General features: G+C 41.5%; 1 protein-coding gene across 5 annotated transcripts in view; it reads right to left on the bottom strand.

The window, feature by feature from the left end:
- KMT2B (lysine methyltransferase 2B) overlaps positions 1-24,248 on the bottom strand; it is a 496,236-nt gene that overhangs the window by 10,006 nt on the left and 461,982 nt on the right. For all 5 annotated transcript variants that reach the window (XM_033963412.1, XM_033963411.1, XM_033963413.1 and 2 more), the window contains 4 exons: positions 23,054-23,128; positions 21,666-21,843; positions 21,316-21,423; positions 21,074-21,157 (listed from right to left, as the gene is read on the bottom strand). In XM_033963412.1, coding sequence (XP_033819303.1) covers positions 21,074-21,157; positions 21,316-21,423; positions 21,666-21,843; positions 23,054-23,128 — 445 coding nt within the window. The remainder of the gene's footprint in view (positions 1-21,073; positions 21,158-21,315; positions 21,424-21,665; positions 21,844-23,053; positions 23,129-24,248) is intronic.

Genomic DNA, 24,248 nt, shown 5'->3' with positions numbered 1-24,248 from the left:
GCGGGCATCTCGAAACTTCTGAGTTTCTTCAAGCAAGACATGCTTGTGAGACGTCCGTATCGGGGCTCTGTCGGATGACATCACCCACTAGTGAGAATACCTGCCTGCTTGTCCTGGGATAATGGAATCAGTTCAGCGAATGGCCACTAAGATGGTCTCAGGACTCAAGGATCTCCCATATGAAAAACATCTAAGCAGGCTGCAGTTATATTCTCTCAAGGAACGCAGAGAGAGGAGAGACATGATAGAGACGTTCAAATATCTTACAGGCCGTGCTGAGGTGGAGGAAAATATATTTTTCCTTACGGGTCCCACGGCAACAAGAGGGCATCCGCTCAAACTCAAGGGTGGGAGACTTCATGGCGACATCAGGAAGTACTTCTTCACCGAAAGGGTGGTTGATCGTTGGAATGGTCTTCCACGTCAGGTCGTCGAAGCCAGCAATGTGCTCGACTTCAAGAGACGATGGGATAAACATGTGGGTTCACTCCGGGGAAATGCTTAGGGAAGGGTTCTTTGAGTGGGCAGACTTGTTGGGCCGTTGGCCCTTTTCTGCCATCATACTCTATGTATCTATGACTCGCCTCTTGCCACCCTGCTCTCTGCCCCGACTCATTGCCCTGCTCTCTGCACTGACTCGCCGCCCTGCTCTCTGCCCCGACTCTCCTGCCCTTCCCCGCAGTGCGAGCCCGTGATTTTAACCCGCAGGTTTAAAGCAGGTTAAAACCACGGGCTCATGAAGTAAAAAAGTAAAAAAATGTTTCAAGCTCTGTAAGCATGTGCATGCAAAGAAGATGGTCTGCGCATGCGTCGGGATCGCTCTTCAGCGATCCCTGCAGTCGGTTGGGGGAATGACTCCGATCGCCCTCATTTGAATGAGGACGCTTCATGAATCAGCCCCCTGGCCACGTATCAGATCGGATCACTCATGGATCGGATCTATGGCCTTAGTGAATCTAGCCCTAAATTTATGCATGTTCTGATATAAAGGCAGATCGTACGTTGACAAGAGGTGAGAACAAAGCATGCTTAAATCTCCTGTGTTTGAATAGTATACTACCAACAGTGCATGCTTCAGTTAAGAACTGCATTTGGATGCTGAATGGAATACAGTTGACCCCCACCCACCGTGACATCAGATGTGTGAAGCAGACACCGGAGGTGCCAATGAAGGAGTGCTTCTTTGTGCTCTCTGTGTGGATTTTGCGTGAGAATCTTGGTTGAATTTTACAGCAGGTGTTTTTCAACTTTTTTATTCTTTGCTTGAATTGTGGTCATAATGGTCATTTTTTCTATACCTATTAGTAGAAGGGGCTACTATGAGGAAGTTATCTTAAGACATTCAGCTTGACAGAAATCTTTTAAGAGTTCCTTTAATTAGTTTTAGACCTACTTGTGTTTCTGTTTATCTTAAAATGCTAGGTTAGTGAGAAATAAGATTTCACTTTTGTTTGATTTTGTCAAAAACTATAGGACCCGTATTATGTATATTACTGAATCATGATTGTTACTGGAGGATTTAGTGTTTATTAATTAAGTTTGTCCACTAAATTATCATGCATATAATTCATCTCAAGAAAATAAAAGAGGGGCAGGTAATTCTCATCTCCAGAGATACTTATAAATTTGTTAAACAGGACCTATTTAATTTAGCTGGCTCTGAAATATTAGCATTGACTTCTTCTGTTTTAAATATTGTCTTATGTTATTGTGCTCCTGGAGTTCTTTACAACTATTACTCGTATATAATTGAATTTATTGTGGATTTAAATTTGGCATCTTACAACACTATTAATTAAGGTGATTTTAAATGCATGTGGATCTAGTTCTGAACATTTGAACATTTGTTGAACATTTTTTTTCACATTTGATCAATTCCTTGGAAGCAAATTGTGGTCTCTCCAAATCATACCAATGGTCATATTTTTTATCTTATTTTTGTGGATAAAAATTTACTTCCTAATTGGGCTGGGATAGATCAGGTCAGGAATGTTTCCTGGCCAGATTAGTATTTTACAGAGTTTCATTTTAAAATATCTTTTGCCAGGTTTTGTTATGCTAATCCTACACAGTTGTCCCGAACTATGAACTTCCTGATTTGAGACCCACTCCAAGCATTAATTTGACAAATTTTGAATTATTGGATGCAACACAGGTTGTACAGCAAAGAAATACTGTTCCTTTAACTTCTCTTAATAGAAATTGCTCCCTTCAATCTTATGTTCCATCACGACCCTACAAGGTTCTTTGCTAAACAGAATAGATTAGAAATTGAAAACGCAACTTGAGACAGTGTGAATGACTATGAAGGAAATATCCTTCAAGAGTTACTTTGGAAGACTATAATCTTAAATTGCAAATTTATAACACTGCAATTTTGAATGCTAAAAAGAAGCAGTGTAATGCAAATTACTCAGATGGCATCTAAAGAATTATTTTCTGCTGTAGCGTAAGATCTAACTTATCTGTTGATACATCCTTAACCAGTCAAGATTTTGCAATAGGATTTTAGAACATAACATAAGAAGTGCCATCTCCGGAAAACAGACCCTAGGTCCATCAAGTCCATCGATCCGCACACGCAGAGGCCCCGCCAGGTGTACCATGGCATAGTATTAGTCCCCATATCACTCTAAGCTTCTCATAAAAGATGCGCATCTAGCTTACCCTTACCTATGTCACCTTAAGCCACTCATAAGGAGGTGTACATCTAACTTACCCTTAAACATTAGAACGGTGGATTCTGCAATTACCTCTTCTGGGAGAGCATTCCAGGTTTCCACCACTCTTTGCGTGAAGCAGAACTTCCTGATATTTGTCCTGAACCTGTCCCCCCTTAGCTTTAGTCCATGTCATCTTGTCCTTGTCACATTGGACATTGTAAATAGGTTTTTATCCTGCTCTATTTGGTTGATTCCTTTCAGTATTTTGAAAGTCTCGATCATATCCCTTCGCAGTCTCCTCTTCTCAAGGGAGAACAATCCCAGTCTCTTAAGTCATTCCTCATATTCCAAGTTCTCCATGCCCTTTATTAGCTTCGTTGCTCGTCTCTGCACCCTCTCGAGTACTTTTAAATCCTTCTTTAGGTATAGAGGTCAATGTTGGACGCAGTATTCCAAGTGTGGTCTAACCATTGCTCTATAAAGCGGTAGTATTACTTTCTCCGATCTACTCGTGATTCCCTTCTTTATCATGCCTAGCATTCTATTCGCTTTTTTCACTGCTGCCGCGCATTGCACCGATGGCTTCATGGTCCTATCGATTAATACGCCCAGGTCCCTTTCCTGTTTGGTTTTTCCCAGAGTTGCACCTGACATACTGTACTTGTTTTCCTTATTTTTTCTTCCTAAGTGCATGACTTTGCATTTTTCCACATTAAACTTCATCTGCCATTTATCTGCCCAATTTTCCAATCGGCTCAAGTCGCTCTGGAGTTCTTCGCTGTCCTTCTGCGATTTGATTGCCCGGCATAGCTTTGTGTCATCTGCAAACTTGATGATCTCACTGGATGTTCCATCCTCCAGGTCATTTATGAAGATATTAAATAAGATGGGCCCAAGTACCGAGTTCTGGGGCACACCGCTAGTCACAGTCTCCCAGTCTGAGAATTTCCCATTTATGCCCACTCTCTGCCTTCTGTTCTCCAGCCATTTACCTATCCATCTTAGTATGTCTCCTTCTATTCTGTGGCCTTGAAGTTTCCTGAGGAGTCTTTACATGTGGAACCTTGTCAAGCCTGCTTTTTGGCATTGCCTTGAATCAGATCCTATTTGTCTAACCTGCAATTTGGTATTGCCTTAACTCTGATCCATTATGTCCAGCCTGCTTTTTGGTACTCATCACTACATCCTGGGAACCTTATGACTGAAATATCGTTTGGTTGCTGGGTTTCATTATTCAGGGCTCAAGGAGCATACCAGCTTTCACTCCTGGCATGTAGTCTTTATGATCTTCTAACATCAGATCCTATTGTCTGATTGAAATTCATTTTTATTTTATTTATTTTTATCGTTATTTATTTTCTATTTTTAATCCTAATTTAATTTATTAAATGAATTCTTGATGGGATGTTTCATATCTTGTTTCTACCTCTGTCTTTATATTTTACATCTTTACTATTCATTAATTGTTTTTCTCAGGTACTTTAGTTAGATTGTGAGCCTTCGGGACAGTTAGGGAATTTCCAAGTACCTATCTTTACTTATCTTATTTAATTGTATCTTTAATGTATCTTGATTGTAAACCTCATGGTATAGCGGTATATAAGAAATCAAATCAAAATCAAACCTTGTCGAATGCTTTCTGGAAATCCAAGTATACAATATCCACCGGTTCTCCACTATCAATTTGTCTGTTTACTGTCTCAAAAAATTGAAGTAGGTTCGTCAAACATGACTTCCCCTTCCTGAATCCATGCTGGCTGGCTCTCATCAGGTCGTGTGTGTCTAAGTGCCGGGTTATGCTATCCTTGATCAGTGCCTCAACCATCTTCCCAGGGACCGACGTGAGACTCACAGGTCTATAGTTGCCCGGTACTCCTCTTGATCCTTTTTTATATATTGGCGTGATGTTCGCTATCTTCCAGTCATCCGGTATCTGTCCTGTTTTGATTGACAGGTTTGCAAGTTTTTGCAATAGTTCACCGATTTCCACTTTTAGCTCTTTCAAGACTCTCAGAGATTTGTCACTTTTGAGTTTGTCGATCTGGCGGTAAATCTGGTCCAAGTCCACTTCTACTGTGGTAAGGCTGTCCTTTGTTGCTCCTTTGAACACTTTCACTGCTTCTGGAATTGTTGCAGTGTCTTCCTTTGTAAAAACAGTTTCAAAGAAGGAATTTAGTCTGTCTGCGATTTGTTTGTCATCCTTGATGTACCCTTTCCTTCCCTGGTCGTCCAGCGGTCCCAACGCCTCTTTTGCGGGTTTTCTCCTTTTCACATATCTGAAGAAGGGCTTGAAGTTTTTGGCCTCCTGCGCTATTGTCTCCTCATAGTCCTTTTTGGCATCCCTCACAGCCCTGTGACACTTCTTCTGATCATCCTTGTGTTTGTTCCAAGTTTCGGTTGTTTTCATGCGTTTCCATGCTTTGAAGGAGTCCTTCTTTTCTTTTATGGCTTCTTTAACCTCTTTAGTAAGCCATGCCGGCTCTTTTTTGCTATTTGTTTTCTTTGCTTTGAACATCCACGGAATGTAGAGGCTTTGTGCTTCCGTGATAGTATTTTTCAGAAGGGACCATGCCTGTTCTACCGTTTTGACTTTGCCCATTTTTTTTCTTGATCCGTTGTTTCACCATGGTTCTCATGCTATCGTATCTTCCCCTTTTAAAGTTTAAAGTCGTGGTTGAGGTTTTAGTGCCTCTCCCCTTCCCGACATCGAGTTTGAAGTTGATCCTGTTTTGATCGCTCGTCCCCAGCAGGATTGTGACTTCTACATCTTTAGCCAGCCCTGTAATGCTGTTTAGGTAGCCACATTGTGGAGCAATTTGATTCAAATAATTTGCCTATTGAGCTATCCTGTCCTTTAGAGACTGCTCTGCATTGCTGACTTTCAAATGTTTTCCAGTCAGCAAATTCATTTGCTCTCTTGACCCTATCTTCCTGCTGTCCTTAAGCCACTGAAAACTGATGCTTGAGAATTTTGCTCAGATTATAAACAAATCTTTCTCTAAAGAAGTAGTTCCAGATGCCTTAAATAAACCTATTGTGAAACTATTATTAAAAGGACAGACATTTGAAAAGAGTCTAGTAAGGAACTATATAGATCCAGCTCCTCTTGCTAAAGTATTAGAGAGAGTAGTCTATGATCAGCTTTTAGATTTTCTTGAGGCACATGATGTTCTTGATCATAATCAATTTGGATTTTGAGCTTTGCATGACATTAAACCTTTGCTGCTGTCAAGGAAGGGTTTAATACGGGTAAACATTCTCTTTAGAAAAGTTTAGATATCTCAGCAGTTTTTGCTAATGTTAATCATGAAATTATGATTAATTACATTACATTACATTAGGGACTTCTATTCCGTCTATACCTTGCAGTTCAAGGCGGATTACAAAAGAGCTAACTGGACATTTCCAGTGAAGTTACAACAGTTTTTTTTTTGTTTGTTTTTGTTTTTTTTTTTTAGTTACAAGAGAGGAGAGGTAGCTGGATTAATTCCAGAAGAACTTGCAAATTGGATATTAAATTGACTGTACGTTACTGTGTGATATAACAAATAGATTACAGTTAGAGTACAAATAAGATTACGTTAATTTCAGGGATCTGAATACTTGGTTGGTGTTTTGGGGAGGAAGAGATTATTTAAGTGGAGGTTTTGGGGGGAGGGTTGGATTAAGATATTTGGATAGGTCGCTAGTGCTTGCTGCACTTGGAGACATCGGGACAGGCAGTCCCGCTGCTGCCCGACCCAGCCAGCTGAGAGGGTCCTTGGAGAAGGAGCCTTAAACGAGGGAAGCAGAGAGGGAGCCTGTCGCTAGTGCTTGCTGCACTTGGAGACATCGGGACAGGCAGTCCCGCTGCTGCCCGACCCAGCCAGCTGAGAGGGTCCTTGGAGAAGGAGCCTTAAACGAGGGAAGCAGAGAGGGAGCCTGTCGCTAGTGCTTGCTGCACTTGGAGACATCGGGACAGGCAGTCCCGCTGCTGCCCGACCCAGCCAGCTGAGAGGGTCCTTGGAGAAGGAGCCTTAAACGAGGGAAGCAGAGAGGGAGCCTGTCGCTAGTGCTTGCTGCACTTGGAGACATCGGGACAGGCAGTCCCGCTGCTGCCCGACCCAGCCAGCTGAGAGGGTCCTTGGAGAAGGAGCCTTAAACGAGGGAAGCAGAGAGGGAGCCTGTCGCTAGTGCTTGCTGCACTTGGAGACATCGGGACAGGCAGTCCCGCTGCTGCCCGACCCAGCCAGCTGAGAGGGTCCTTGGAGAAGGAGCCTTTAATTTTCGAACAGCCGCGGTACGCGGCCCGCGGTTGCGAGCCCCGGGTCGCGAGCTGAAGGGGCGTGGCTAAAGGGGCCTGCCCCTTTTGAGCCCCTTCGGAGCCTAAGAGGAGCAGGGAGCAGGACTACCGACTCTTCAACATGGGTAAGAGGAAAGCTAAAGCAATACCATCTGCTGCAACAACAGGCCCAATGGATCGCCATCTTGTGGTTCCTATCTTGCCTCCTGTTGAGGAACAGGTAACTTTTAATATTCAAGCTGTCTCCTTATCCTCTGGGGAACCAACACCACCTCCTCAACCATCATATTCCCTACGGTTAGAAGAATCTCCTTCCCCTTTTAAGGAAGGAATAATTTCTTCTTCCCCTCAATCATTGTCACTATCTGGTCTGGAGGTTTCAGGACAGTCCCTGGGACAGGCTAAAGAACTAACCCCAGTGCAGATGAGTACTGGGCAAAGCTCGGAAGCTCTCCCCAGGGATAAAGTGATCACTCTAAATGATGTTTGGCTTAGTATTAACAGAATAGAGTCATCTTTACAAAAAACCGTTTTGAACTTATGTCAATTTTCATCTGATGTAACTGTGAAAATTAAAGAACAAAATGATAAAATTGGAGAAACAGCTGTAAAGGTTGAAAAGTTAGATCAGGCAGTAGGTAATTTACAAGCTAGTGCTGTTTCTAATATAAAGGATAGTATGTTGTTACATGCTAAATTAGAAAAAATGGAAAATGCTATTAGAGTTAAGAACCTTCGTTTGTTAAATTTTCCTACCACACACTACCTCTCTTCAATGGAACTCTTGAAAATGTATTTGAAGGAGATATTGCATTATAGTAAAGTGGAGACTTTTGAGGTCGATAATTTATATTACATTTCAAGAGATTCCAAAGAAAAGGTGGAGGAAGGTGGAATGGATAGAATAGTATCACCTGAGAGTTTGAATGTGTCACAGTTTTTGGAGTCATCTAAAGACATAATTGAAAAACGAGCAACTCTTCTCGTGACCTTCAAGACAGAACTTGAGAAACAAGACATTTTGAAATTATATTTCCTGAAAAAACAAGAGATGTTTTGTGGTCAACGGGTGGTTATTTTTCCAGATGTCTCTAGACAAACCCAGTTTAAGAGGAAACAGTTCCTTCAGCTAAAGCCAAAGGTTTTGGCAGTCGGAGCTACTTTCTTTTTAAAATTTCCATGTAAATGCCTGATATCATATGGAAATGATAAATATGTGTTTTTTGATCCAGCCCAGGTGGAAGATTTTATTAAAGAAAAACCTTTGTTGAAAGTTTAATTTCTTATATTTAGTTTATTTTTGGAGGATGATGTATAATGCATATAATAGCCATTTTTGCCTGTTCCTAGATTGTAGATAGAAAGATTTGCTTTGATATTTTATTTGTACTAGCGATCAGCTTTAATGTGGACTAGGATACGGTTGAATTAGTTTCCTTATATATTATGTTAATTCCCATTTGGGAATTTACATTTTGTATTTTTTGTGTTCATTCATGTATGTTTGTTACAAAGATATTGTAATGAATAATCCAATAAATAAAGAATTCAAAAAAAAAAAAAAAAAAGATATTTGGATAAATTTTTTGAAAAGTAGGGTTTTGATTAAATTGTAATAAGTCTGTAATTAACTCTCTGGATGCTTTACACATCTATTTAAGGTAATGACAAAGATTAACATATAAAAAACTCAACTTTTGTTTCAAGCTGAGTATTCTGCTTCTGAAGTTCTTAAATCTTTCCTCATAGAGTTGATATTCTGAAAGTAGATAAAATGTGAAATGTAGGTGTTATACTTGATTCTTGCTTCTCTACATAATTTCAGGGTTCCAAAATCATTAACTCAGTGTTTTTTTTAACTGAAACAGTTGAGAAGATAGAAAAACTAAAAAAATCTCTCAAACTTTCGTCTGATAGTTCAAAGTACCATTTTTCCTATTTTTGATTATTGTAATATATATATTTTTTTTACTTGGGTTGCTGAAAAGTTATCATAGAGTGTTAACAAATGGCTCAAAATGCTACAATGAGGGTCTTAACTGGGACATCATGATATAATCATATTACACCAGTTTTGAAATCATTGTACTACTGGCTACAAGTAGAGCAAGAAATCAAATTGCTGCTAATGTGTGGCCCAAAAAAAATCAAACAGGATGCTAGACATTATTAGGAAAGGGATGGTAAATAAGGCCAAGAATATTACATAATGCCTCTGTTATTAGGCCATGGTGTAACCTCACCTTGAGTATTTTGTTCATTGCTGGCCGTTGTATCTCAAAAAAGATATAGCAGTATTAGAAAAGCTTCAAAGAAGGGTGACCAAAATGATAAAGGGGATTGAACGGCTCTCATATGAGAAAAGATTAAAGAGGTTAGGGCTCTTCAGCTTGGAAAAGAGACAACTGAGGGGAGATATGATTGAGGTCTACAAAATCCTGAGTGGTGTAGAATGAGTAAAAGTTAATCAATTTTTTTCTCTTTCAAAAATTACAAAGACTAGAGGGCATGCAATGAAATAATGTAGAAATGCCTTTAAAACAAATAGAAGGAAATCTTTTATCAGGCCACTGTGTTAACAGGATACTGGCCTATATGAATTGTTGATCTGACTCTTTTATGGCTATTCTTATGTTAAACCACTCTGTTTAGTTTTGGATTGGATTAATTATTCTTGATTCACTGCTATTGATATTAGTTTTAACCGGTGTACATAGAAAGTATTTAAAGTACTGAATAATATGACTTCTTAAATCATTGCAGGTAATCTTCAGGAAGCAGGTGAAAGCCTGGCTCTTCAACCAAGTCTTTAATAATTAGGGAGATTAACTATACACTTATTCTGCACCAGGACTAGTTTGCCGCACACACTAAATCAGCTCCTTATACCTTAACTATATAAATAACTTGCCTTGAGTTTATTCCAACATACTTTGTACCACCCATCTTGTCCACATCTAATATATGCATTTGACCCTCTGGTTATAGGATAAGTTATATTATAGAAAGGCATTAGTGTCATATTTATGTTATTTGAATGTTCTGACTTGTGCTTATTAGATGCTGCATAAGTATTATGTCTCCTTTTCAGCATATATAGTATATCCCTCTTGTTTGAATTTCAGGGCTGTTAACAAGTATATTTTTGAAACTGTTTCATGGTTGTTTTATTATTACGTTTCAGTTTACTAATTTTAACTTTACCTCATTCATTGTATCGATGTATATAATCGGTGTTTTTTACTGCTGTTATGCTGTCAACAAAATTGTACGTTTTATGTTGAATTATATTTACGGTACACTGCATTAAGTGAATCTCTTCATAAAGGCGGTTAATAAATCTCAATAAATAAATAAATTTATTTATTTTAAAATTTTCACTACCGTCTAAAACCTAAACGGTTTACATGATAATACATACATAAATTTATAAAACAAAAAATAAGAAAACCCATAAACATAAATAGACAAATTCTCGGAGAATCAACAATAGAGGAATCAATGTCAAAGGAGGCCTATGAAGACTTACCAGCCTACTACAACCCTTCTGTCAAGATATTATTAGAGGTTCCTTCCTATAGAGCAATTAGGCTAGAGATCTACAGAGGGTCCACCTTTAAAGAAATGGGTCCCATACTCCGGAATGCTCGAACAACTGAGCTGCACAAGTTGACAAGTTTAAATTCTTTTAAAAAAGAACTGAAGATAATATATTTCTCCAAAGTTACGGGACAATTAAAGGTTTTGGGTATTTTTTTTTTTTTTTGCAAATGGTGCTCATCAGAGTCTGACTGATTTTAGTATGTCATTAGTAAAATGTTTGGTTATTTTCTTTGTGTCATTGTATTGAAATTTATACTGTGAATGTTCCTACTGCAAACCACTTAGAATTCCTAGATTTGTAGTCTATAGGTTTTGATACATAAATAGATAAATATATAAATAAATTACCTTGCAGTGTGCACTTTTACGGCCTCTTTTACAAAGCCATGCTAGCGGCTGCCGTGCAGCAACAGCCCCGAAGCCCTTTAAATCTCTATGGGCTTCGGGGCCGTTAGTGCAGCTTTGTAAAAAAGGCCGTTAGAGAGCTTATTCTAAATGCAAGTGACCCTTGGCATGAAGGGTCACAAAGCTCAGTTACTTACCCATAACAGGTGGTATCCAAGGACAGTAGGCAGATATTCTTACAGATGGGTAACATCATCCACAGTGCCAAAGTTTACTGTCACTTTAAGTTTTAATGAAGCTTCAAGACTACACACACCGCGCATGCGTGAGTGCCTTCCTGCCTGACATCGGCTCATGGTACCTCAGTTCTGTAAACAAGCTAAGAAGCCAACCAGGGGAGGTGGGAGGGATGTGAGAATATCTGCCTGCTGTTCCCGGATAATACTTGTTTCAGTAAGTAACTGTACTTTATCCTAGGACAAGCAGGCAGCATATTCTCACATGCGGGACTCCCTAGCTGAATATAAAGGGATGGAGGGAGAGTTGGTCATTGAGAAGAAAATAAATTCTGTAATACTGCTTGGCTGAAATGAATATGGAATAGGATTCTAGATAGCAGAGAGATATGAATGTGTGAATTGAGGACCAAGTAGCTGCTTTGTAGATTTCATCAATAGGAGTAGAACATAAGAAAGCTACTGAAGCTACTATAGCTTGGACTCTGTGTGCTGTAACATGTCCCTCGAGCTGCAGCCCAGCCTGAGCAAAGCAGAAGTAAATACAAGCTGCTAGCCATGTGGAAATAGTTCTCTTAGTAATAGGCTTGCCCAATCTGTTAGGATCAAAGGAGATGATGTCCTGTGTGGCTTAGTTTGTTGTATGAAGTAAGCCAAGGCACATTTACAGTCCAAAGTGTGTAGAGTTGTTTCTCCTGGATGAGCATGAGGCTTTGGAAAGAAAACTGGTAGCACAATGGATTGATTGAGATGAAATTCCATGACCACTTTCGGGAGGAATTTAGGATGGCTGTGGAGAACCACCTTGTCATGATGGAATACTGTGAATGATGGGTCTGTCACTAAGGCTTGGAGCTCACTCACTTGACGAGCAAAAGTGAGAGAAATCAAGAAGACCACTTTCCAAGTGAGATACTTGAGATGAGTAGAAGTCATTGGATCAAAAGTTGGCTTCATGAGAGTGGCCAGGACCACATTAAGATCCCAGACAACTGGAGGTAGTTTAAGCGGAGGTTTGGAATTGAATAGACCTTCATAAACCTGAAACAAGAGAAAACCTGGAGTGGCCAGAGATTTATTGTTGACAGGAATGTGAAAAGCACTGAGGTGAACTCTGACCGAAGTAGTTTTCAGTCCAGAATTGGAAGATTAAGTAAATAATGCAATACTGATGATAGAGAGGAAGATGTAGCATCTTATTGCTGAAGAGTACACCACATATTGAAATGTGTCCACTTCTGTTGATAACATTACTGAGTAGAGGGTTTTCTGGAAGCAGCAATAATGGCTTGTACAGCAACAGAGAGATTAATATCTGCTGAAGTTAGGATGAGAGGTACCAAGCTGTGAGATGCAATGATTTCAGGTTGGGATGTAATAGAGACCCATGATTTTGAGTGAGCAGAGAAGAAAAAATGTGTAAGGGAATTGGATCCTTGGCACTCAGCTGAACTAGAAAGGGGTACCCAAGGTTGTCTGGGCCACCGAGGAGCTATCAGGATCATGGTGGCTAACTCTGCCTTGAGTTTGACCAACATCTTGAGAATGAGAGGAATTGGAGGGAATGCATATAGGAACTTGCCTGTCCAATCCAGAAGAAAAGTATCAACTTCTAGACGTTGAGGAGAGTACTGCCTGGAACAGTATTGAGGCAATTTGTGATTGTGGGATGAGGCAAACTGATCTATTTGAGGAGTTTCCCATATTGAGAAAATGTGGTGTAATACTCTGGACTTGAGAGTTCACTTGTGTTGGCGAAGAAATCTACTGAGTTTGTCGGCTAGGATGTTCTGAGACCCATGCACCCAGATCCAAATGTATTCAGTTTTTTGACAAAGAAGGAGAGAGCCTGTCTCTTCTTGCTTGTTGATATATGATATTTGATTTTATGTGTGAACCAGGAGGACTTGGTTGGATAGGCTGTTCTGAAATGTTTGAAGAGCATATCGAATTGCTCTGAGTTCCAATAGATTGATGTGGAAAGTTTTCTCTTGAACAGACCAGACGTCGAGGGATCGCTTTTGGTTGGCGAGGCCCGCCCAGATGTTGTGCAGCCAGATGCTTTTGGCTGGGTGCACCCTTCATCATCTCCTTCGGCTCCCTAGCTGTCAGTGCCCAGTGGGGTGCTGTGGAGCGACCTGATGATGTCTGCTCATATAAAGGGTGGCGTATCTTGGAAGAGCTGGCTGATGTTTGGTGCTGGGCAAGGATTAGCTCTGGGAATCTGTGTCCCACCATCTGCTGCCTTCAGTTGCTCCAGTCCGGGGCCCTTCTTGCCAGTGTCAGGTGTGGTGTTCAGCTCCCCTGTATTTGGAGATCCCGATGTTGCTGGCTGGACTTTTTGAATCCTGCCTTTTCTCCACTTCAATTGTCTTGCTTTGGACTGCTTTGTTTGATTTGATTCTTACTGGTTTTTTTTTTATTTTACCTTTTTCTTTTCATTTTCTACTTTGATTGATTATAATTTATGCATTAATTTTTTTATTCTATTCTTATGAATTTTTTTTCTTTATAAATTGGGTTCCTTATAATTCTATCCTATATTTTCTCTGGGGGTTCTTTTTCTTTTTTTTCTAATCTATTCTCCAAGGAATGTTAGTTTAGATTGTGAGCCCAACTTGGACAGAGAGGAAAATTTTAATGTGCCTTTTATTTTAAATTTGTTAACCGCCTTGATCTGACAACATTGTTAAGAAATGCGGTATATCAAATAAACTAATTACTTACTTACCAATGACCCTGAGTACAAAGACCGTCCATGTGAGCTCCCACAAGCATACATGGATACGTCTGTAGTGAGCACCTTCTGATGTGGCAGAATGTGAAACAGTAGACCTCTGGAAAGATTGGTTGGTTCCATCCACCACTTTAGAGACTGACAAAGAGGTAAAGTAATTACAATCTTCTGAGAGGAGGAATCGAGAGCCTGAGACCATTGAGAGGCTAGGGTTCATTGAACTGGTCTGAGGTGAAGCCTTGTCAGAGGGGTAACATGGACGGTCGATGCCATGTGTCCCAAAAGCCGCATCATCTGCCTGGCTGAAATGGTTTTTAGATAAGAAACTTGATTGCAAAGATGCATCAAAATGTCTTGTCTCTGTTGAGGAAGAAAAGCCCGTAGTTGAACAGTGTCGATAAGGGCTCCTATAAATTGCAGTCTTTGAGAGGGTTGGAGTTGAGACTTTGGAAAGTTGACTTTGAACCCTAGTTGCTGAAGAAATGTTGTCAGCTGTGTATTTATGTTTATTGTACATTTGAAATCCTGCTTAATGTAGAAGGTCAAAGCGGCTTTACAAATTTAAAAAGAGTAAAAACATATAACAAAATTTATACAATAGGTACATTGAACAATCCTCTCTGTTCCAGCTTCTCAGTATACAACATTCTCTGAATTCTCAGTCATATGGCAGCCTTTGTCCACATTTTATTTATTTAAAATATTTATTATTTGCCTATAAATCTAGGCGACTTATAATAAAAAACATCCAAAATATTTAAACAAAAACACACAAAGAATCATCAACTACATTAATAATAGCAAAACTTCTTTAGGACCAGGATAGTACAGGAATATTCCAAAATGTAGACAGTTATTTCAGCGAAATGCCTGAACATAAAAATAAGATTTTAATAACGCACAACTCCAAACGTGTCCTTTGTAGTGCACCTCAAGGTACATACGGATCAACAACATCAATCTCTCATCCAGCAGGTACCCCTATGGCACTCCCTCAATCACACCCTCAACTTGTGGCACACTCCAAGCAATCTGCTGCTTGGCTTCCCCTTTCAGCCTTTTCCACTGCAAGTTACTGTCACCAAGGATGATTCCACATATGGCTGGGGTGCCCATTTCCTCCACCTTAGGACATAGAGCAGATGGTCCATTCAAGAACAGAAACTCCACACCAGCCATCTGGAACTCAGGGCCATCTCCCACACCCTACAGGTCTTCAACTCCTGGCTCACACACCAGTATGTATTCATTGAAACAACCAATCATGTTTTACATGAATAAGGATGCTCGAGCTCTCACCAACCCTGCCTTAAGTTTGACACCTTACAATTGTCATTCCTATCTCCATTCAGGCTGCCTACTTCACAGGGGAGTTTAAACACTCTGTGGACATCCTCAGCAGGAAGTTCATCCTCCACAGGCAGTCCCTTATTCCAGTTGTGGCCATCACTCTCTTTGACCACTAGGATACCCCCTAATCTTGACCTTTTTGCTTCCCCAGAGAATGTGATGTGAATCAGGTTTTGCTCTTTCTGCACTACCTTCATGCAAATCCCATATGATGCATTCACCATCTCATGGTCCTGGGGGTCTCCGGTATAGTAATCCCCCTTCCACCACCAACCACTGCTGATCCCTCAGATTCTACAAAATATGCTGTGGGACTAGCTTATTCTGTTGGCACCTCACTGGACCCAACAGATTTGATTTCCTCTCCTTGTCGATTAGCCAGTTCCCCTGGGCAACAGACCCACTTGCCTGCTCTAAATGGACCAAAACAGTCTTTCCTACACCACTTGGAAGAGAAGCAGCCAGAGATGGAGCACATCCTCTAAGCTGCCTTCCACTGCCTCAAGACATCACACATATTTAGCTTTATGGCCAGAAAACCCACCACTTGCAGATTAGAGAGTTACTCAGGGACAGAAATCCCACCCGTCCCTGCCAAAGTCCCACCCGTCCCCGTGAGGACTCCCACCCATCCCCGCGAGGAATCCCTCCATCCCCACCCGTCCCCGCGAGGAATCCCCTACATCCCCGCCCGTCCCCGTGAGGAATCCCCTATGTCCCAGCCCGTCCCTATAAACTACAGAAATAGTTATTTCATTTAATTATGCTACTGAATTAAAGGATCTGGTAGAAACCCATTTAAAAATAAGCAAAAAGACTTTATTAATTTGGAAATATTAATTGGGAAGAATACATACTTTGTAAATGGGTTTCTACCAGAGTCTCTAATGTTTATAAATTTTTATCAACACAACTAATATACTACTTTATCCTGAAGCAAAAAAAAAAAAAGAATTTTTTTCCTACCTTTGTTGCCTGGTTTCTGCTTTCCTCATGTTCTCATTCAATTCTTCCATCCACTGTCTCTCTTCTCTCTGCGTCTTCCATTTGCTCTGTTACTGTGCCTCTCCCTTTCTCCCCCCTCCCAAATTGGTCTGGCACCCATCTTCTTCCCTCCGCTCCCCCCATAGTCTGGCATCTCTGTCTTCTTCCCTGCCAGCGTCTTTTCCCCACTCTCTCTTCCCCATTTCCTTTCAGCGTCCTTCTCCCTCTCATCTTCCCCATGTCCTGTCAGCATCCTTCTCTCCCCTCTGCCTTCCACATGTGCTTCCAGTGTCCTTCTCCCCCCCCGTCTTCCCATGTCCTTTCAGCGTCCTTCTCCACCCCTGTCTTCCCCATGTGCTTTCAGCATCCTTCTCCCCCGTCTTCCCCATGTCCTTTCAGCGTCCTTCTCCCCCCATCTTCCCCATGTCCTTTCAGCGTCCTTCTCCCCCCATCTTCCCCATGTCCTTTCAGCGTCCTTCTCCTCCCCCCCGTCTTCCCATGTCCTTTCAGCGTCCTTCTCCACCCCTTTGTCTTCCCCATGTGCTTTCAGCATCCTTCTCCCCCCTCTGTCTTCAGCATCCTTCTCCCCCCTCCCGTCTTCCCCATGTCCTTTCAGCGTCCTTCTCCACCCCTTTGTCTTCCCCAGTGCTTTCAGCGGCCTTCTCCCCCCTCAGTTTTACCCATTTCCCTTAAGTGTCTTTTCTTCTCCACTCCACCTTTCCTCCCTTTCTCCCTCCCTGCCCTGTAGCCGCGAATTTAAATTACCTTCTTACAGCAGCTGGAGATTGAAGCTGCTGTAAGAAGGTAATTTAGATTCGCGGCTACAGGGCAGGGAGGTTTGTCGGCCAGGCCTGTTGTCGGTTGGTCGGGGGAAGCGCCACAAAGGTAAGGGGACCTGACTGGCTATGCACACTCCCCCCCATGGCTGCAACCAGGGCGGACTGCCCCCCCCCTTTTGATGCGCCATTGCCTTCTTCCTACCTGCCCTGCCGAACTCAGCCGACCGGAAGTCTTCCCGACGTCAGCGCTGACATCAGGAAGACTTCCGTTCGGCTGTGTGCAGATGCGTTCGTGCGGCCGCATCTGGAGTACTGCGTCCAGTACTGGTCACCGTACCTCAAGAAAGACATGGCGGTACTTGAGGGAGTACAAAGAAGAGCAACTAGACCGATAAAGGGAATGGAAAATCTCCCATATACCGAAAGATTGAAGCAGTTGGGACTTTTCTCCCTGGAGAAGCGAAGACTTAGAGGAGACATGATAGAAACCTTCAAGATCCTGAAGGGCATAGAAAAAGTAGACAGGGGCAGATTTTTCAAATTAAGGGGCGCCACAAGTACAAGGGGGCACTTGGAGAAATTGAAAGGGGACAGGTTTAGAACAAACGCTAGGAAGTTCTTTTTCACTCAGAGGGTGGTGGATACATGGAACGCGCTTCCAGAGGCTGTTGTAGACAAGAAAACATTAAATGGTTTCAAAGAAGGTTTGGATAGATTCCTAGAAGAAAAAGGGATTGAGGGGTATAGACCATTGCTCAGGCAATGGGCCTGATGGGCCGCCGCGGGAGCGGACTGCTGAGCAGGATGGACCTAGGGTCTGCCTCAACGGAGGCAACTTCTTATGTTCTTATGTGTGCTGCGGCAGGGCAGGTAAGGAGAAGGAGACTAGCCTCGCGGCTCGAGTGCCATCCAACCCCGCAGGAACCCCGCGACCCTAGGGGGCGTCCCCACTGGATCCCTGCGACCCTAGGGGGCGTCCCCACGGGATCCCCGTGACACAAAGGGGGAACCCGCGGGATCCCCGCAGGATTCCCGTCTTCCCCGTTCCCGTGCAACTCTCTAATGCAGATCTTACCACTTCAAATATATTTGCTTCTCCTACTGGATGGCCTCCACCATCACAGATCAATCATGTCTCCCATGTCCCAGATCTTAATTTATTTCCTGCACCTTTCTCAATCTGGACTCAAGAATGCTTCCATCTATGTCCACCTTGCATCTACTGCAGCACATCAAGAAACAGTCAATGGAAAATCTGTTTCTTCTCATCCTCTAGGCCAGGGGTAGGGAACTCCGGTCCTCGAGAGCCGTATTCCAGTCAGGTTTTCAGGATTTCCCCAATGAATATGCATTGAAAGCAGTGCATGCAAATAGATCTCATGCATATTCATTGGAGAAATCCTGAAAACCCGACTGGAATACGGCTCTTGAGGACCGGAGTTCCCTATCCCTGCTCTAGGCTCTCACGTCATGAGAAGTCTCAACAACCTCCATCTCCCTCTTTGCCCACCAGCACAAGTGTGTGACTTCAACCTTGTCCTTACTTAATTGATGTAATCACCATTTGAATCTTTCAGCCAAGCCATCCTCAAAGCTCATCACTTGTAAGACTATGTTCTTAATTGCCATTACATCCACAAGACACATGTAAGCAAACTGCAAGCCTTGGTCATCTACCCACCCTACCTCCAATTTTTCCCTCACTCACCCAATGTTCCTTCCCAAAACTGTCTCTGATTTTCACCTCAACCAGTCCACCATGCTGTCTTCTTTTTTCCCCCATATCACATGCATCCACAACTGAACAAGCCCTTCAAACTCAATAATTCTGACTCTCCAGCCTCCAAGAATATCATCTCAACTTGGATGCTGATGATGCTTCACCACCTAAGGTGGGCCACATACGCTCCATGCCATAGCAGCCTTAGTAGCCACCCTCAGGGCCATGTCCATCACAGACATTGCCATATAGGCCTCCATCCATACCTTTATGAAATGCCATTGCTTAAATGTGGCTTCTGATATGGACATTGCCTTCAAACAAGCTATCCTTTGCAATCTCTTTGCATGTTAGTCATTCTTCCACTCCCTCCAGAGGATTATCCATAAAGTATTCTTCCATACAACTTAACCCTTTAACTAGTGACTCACCGCAACTGTGTCTGCATGTTCCCTGCTTATCTGTGAAGAAAGAATAGATGCTTACCTGAACAGGTTCTCCGTAGACAACAGGGAAATGCAGTCACACTTTCCAACTTCCATCTCCCTGGCATCTTAATAAGAACAGCCTTACTGGATCAGACCAATGGTCCATCTATCCCAGTATCCCATCTTCACAGAGGTCAATCCAAGTCACAAGTACCTAGCAAAGACCCAAATAGTAGCAGCATTCCTTGCCACCAATCCAGGGAAAGCAGTGCCTTCTCCCGTGCCTGTCTCAACTGCAGTTTATGGACTTTTCCTCCAGGAACTTGTACAAACCTTTTTTAAAACCAGCTACATTAACCGCTCTTACCACATCCTCTGGCAACGAATTCCAGAGTTTCAAGTTTATTAAAAATTTGATATACCACCTTGTGAATTTCAAGGTGGTTGTACAATTAAATTGAGACTATTATTTCTGAACAACTATCCAACTATTAGATAAATTTTCTATTCTTTTACCATATCAATATGGTTTTCGTCCCAATTTCAGTACTGAAACTCTATTAGTTTCTCTGATTTCTAAGGTTCAAAGCTTATTATCTCAGAATCGATAGCCATTTTACTTCAATTTGACCTTTCCACTGCTTTTGATGTAGTCAGCCATTATGTCTTGATTCATTTACTCTCAGATATAGGATTAGAAGAAAAAGTTCTAAGCTAGTTGAAAGGATTTCTCACATTATGCTCATATGTGGTAAACTTTGAAGGTAAGATATCTGCTGCATGAATGCCAGATTGTGGTGTCCCGCAGGGCTCTCCACTGTCTCCGATTCTTTTCAACATTTATATGACTACATTAAAATACTATAAATTAAGTTCCATTGTGACGATGTTCACTTATGCTGATGATATCTTCATCCTGCTAGAAGTTGATCTTAATTTGAGCAACTTTACAGCATATATAAACTCTTTTATATCTAAACTGCAATATTGGTCACTTCAGGCTCATATGAAGCTTAATGTAACAAAGACAAAATTATGGTTTGGCTCAGAAATTGGTAATTTGCAATCTTCAGTTATCCTTAAATCCGGTATTGGGGGCTGTTTTGGATTCTTCTCTCTTCAATGCCAGACAATTGATTCAAAATGCTGCAGACTGATCTTTAGAAAGAAAAAATTTGATCACGTGTCACCTCTGCTGAGGAAACTATTTTAGCTTCCGTTTCAATTGAGAGCTCAATTTAAATGTGCCTGTATAGTCTTTAAAATTTTACATGGACTAATTGTTCCTCTGATGCCTTTATCTCTAAACACCATGAGATCTTTGGGCACAAGAACAACTCATATGAATAAGCTCTCTTTTCCATCATTGAGAGGAATCAAGTCCATTAGTAAAATTTCACACTTCTTTCCATACTTACTAACTGCGATATGGAATGGACTACCTCCTCAAATTAGATTGTGTTTATCTCTTCAGATTTTTTGCAAAACCTTAAAAAAAACACTGTTTTATCGCTTTTTAGACAATAGCTCCAATGAATGTTAATGGATTTTTCTTTGTGATCTAATTATGCAAACCGAATTGAGCTCCTATTTTTAGGAGATGATTTGGTATATAAGTAAGAATTAGATTAGATTTTTGTAAGCCAACACAAAATTTATCCAAGATGATGCTGCACATGAGCTTTAGCATCCATTTCAGCACTGGCCTTTAACCTGGGGTCTGCCGCGTGAGCGGACTGCTGGGCACGATGGACCACTGGTCTGACCCAGCAGCGGCAATTCTTATGTTCAGATATTATGAAAGCCAAATGATATCATTATATGTGGATTATTTTTCTAGGACCAATATAGTTATTAGAGCTCTGTTTAGAGACTGAAAAGTTATTTGACTGAACCAAACATACCATCACACCGCACCAACACCACCATTCTCTCTCCTAATTTACCTGTACACTCCCACTGCTTCCTTGGATGTCTTCTTCAAATGTCGAAATCTCATGGCCATAGGAAGCTCTAAGCTTGTTGCCCGCCTGAGAATGGACCACAAAGCAGCACATCAGAACCAAAAACAATTGCATACACATTGCTATCAGTTACAGAGGTCAAAGTGCAATCTTACAGACCTAAATGGCAAAGGTAATACCTGCACATACACAGTGATGGGGTTCAATTTATTGTTCACGATTACCTAGTGGACTTCAGTTGCACTTCATCTTCCTCTTCATCATAGGGGCAGCCTTCTGGTAGTGTGCGATGCTGGGAGGCCAGGAAGTTGAACATGTCAAAGGTGCATTTCCTGGATGTATGAAAAAAAGGGAGAGTGGACAATTTAGTCATACAAGTGTGCATCCATGCATATCTAAATGTTACTCCTCCCTCAGCAAAGCTTGTGTGCTCATTCCTTCAGGTTGCTCTTCAGCTTTAGACCCTCTGCTTTCCTGTAATTTGCTTCATACACCCATCCTTGTCTTCTCACCTGTATACACTCCTATGCTGCCCACAGTTTCATACCTGTAGAACAGCACCCTGCCCCTATACCTGAGGTACACTTCTGCCCTGGTGCAACCGCTGGGGTTAAGAGGCAGCTCCTCTTCCATATCCTCATGCTGGTGAAAGCGAAACTTGTATTTGCAGCAGTGTTCAGCTCCCTGGAGCTGCTCCAGCAGAAACAGCACTGCATCATGGTGGATCCCCAGCATCCGTACACCGTTCATGCCTGGGATACAAACATTTATGTCAAAGCTTAGTGTCATGCCTCCTCTTCTACCACTAGGGTATGGCACTAATCAACTTAGTTTCTCTGCAATATTTATAAGTCAGCATTTCTCATACATTCATCAATACTCCAGATCACTCTTCTGTCGGAGAGCAGTCCAATCGCAATTTTCAAAATGAAATTAAGGTTTAAAAACAAACAACAACCCCCCCTCCCCAGCTAACTAAGTAATCTGAAATGAAGAAAGAAATCAACTACTGATAAAGTTATCAGATTTTGTGTATTGAGGGTGTATACAGCATCACAAAACAAAACACTTTTTGGAATACATTATCCATTTATATTTGGTATTTCCTTTGAAATTTATCCAAGGGAAAAATCCCTTTTGAATATTGCTTCCCTCTTCCCCCACCCCACTTTGCAGGGAAAAAAGCATGCTTGCTCTTCACAGTGTGCTATTTTTTTCCATAAGCAACAGTACAACACAAAGGACATACTTTGATCATCACAACAGCATCTCCTAGTCGTCCTATCTTTTAGACAATTAAATATGATACCACCAACCACTCCTCCTATTCTCTGGAATGCATTAAATCCCCATTTAGGACTGCATACCTCCTTAGAGAAATTAAAATCTGATTTGAAAACCTTCCTTTTCAAAGATGCCTACACGTAGTCCAGGAGACTGTTCTTGGCATGAGCTTGCTAAAATGACACCTACCCATTTCTCCTGCCATCTTGGTGAACTTTATTCTTTTATTTTTCCTATCATATATTGTGGTTCATTTTCCATCAACCCCCCCCAGCTTCCTGCTACTATGAATACTTTATCATTTCCTATTTTTCTTGTGTCTCCTTGATGGGCAGGATAGCAATTATTAATAAACTTGGAAATAGGGTGGGCCTTGTAAAGTATACATAAGGATTTCATTTTGAAATCTCATTGTTTCTTTATTTCATATAGTTTACACCTATGGAGTAACCAATTTAAAGACTCTCAGTAGACTGGTCTGCCATGGGGTTTTCAAAGGGTCCATGGGAAGTATGAATAGTATAAGGGAATTCATAGAATACAGCAATGCACTAGAACTGTTCACTACTAATAAACATTAGGTAGATGTTGATCTTTCTTCTGCCCAAACACTGCATGACTGATCATTGTTCTAGGCAATAACTTTGCCACAGATTTAGGGTTTGGGCTGCCGCTTACCTGTGAAGGACAAGTGTCTGAGCCGACTGTTTCCTCGTGCTTCCTGCACCTTGTCAATTACTGCCTTCCAGGCACCTGTGGGAGGAAGAAAATGCACACTGCTGGTGAAGAGCAAATACAACATGGAGGCAGAATGATTACATCATACCTTGTACAGTGGACTGAGCAAAATGAGAAGACTGGTCTTAACACAGTGGAATGAAGTGTCCCTACTACACTTTTCTCCTCACAAAACAAATACACGTTATAATTGGCATACTAGTTGCAGGCTCTACAGAATATAATATTACTGTCTGACTACTAACCAATAATTAATTTGTAAAAGCTCATCATGAGCACAGCCAAGTCTGACTGGAAATCTTTCAAGAAGCAGTAAGAGGTACAAATAGTACAGTATGGCATACTCTGAGTCCCATCATGATATAGGGAAACACATTTTCCTCTTTTCTATTACCCACCCAGTGTTACAACACATTAGAGAGAATGATCCTCTGATCAAGTGTCTCGGCACAGAGGTTAAGGGGCTCTTTCTTCTCTGAGCCTGTACTGACCCTCTCCCAAAGTCAGATGTAACCTACTACATTTTTGCGACCATGATATCTTTGGACCAGCTTGGTGGCTCACTGGCAGTGCTAGACACTACACTGCAAAGCAGGGTGCTGGGTGTGATTTATGACTCAGGTCTTTTGCTCACTGAACCACTGTGCAATTACAACATTTAGTGGTTAAAGGCCTATGATTGCAGGAGTCTGTAATAAGCTTTGGTGCACAGCACTTGGCTACCCCATTGTAAATTAGAAGGAGAAATAAAAAGGGCAGGAAATTCCCAAGTAGCTGTGAGTGAGCCTTGGGGCATAAGATCCTGATTCTTATCATCTCACTGAGCTTGAAACACAAAGCAGCAGGAAATATTGCTGGATAAAATGACAACAATGTTTTTAAATTATTCCATTAGGAAATAAAAGCCTTAGGTGAATAAGAGCCCTGAGAGTAAGCAACATGTACTGGGCTTGATGGATCTTAGGTATGACCTGGTATGGAATTCTTATGTCCTTCCACAGCTCTGAGAAAGCATCCTTATCAGTACTAAAGCAGCCATTTGAACTTGTACTATATATTAGGTGCATTATGAGCAGAAAAGTGAAAAGATGTTTAATTTTGAGCACTATAAGGCACAAATTCAGACATTTGGCAC

This window comes from Geotrypetes seraphini, chromosome 11, assembly GCF_902459505.1.
Source record: "Geotrypetes seraphini chromosome 11, aGeoSer1.1, whole genome shotgun sequence".
NCBI lineage: Eukaryota > Metazoa > Chordata > Amphibia > Gymnophiona > Dermophiidae > Geotrypetes > Geotrypetes seraphini.
This window is presented reverse-complemented; position numbering and strand designations above follow the sequence as displayed.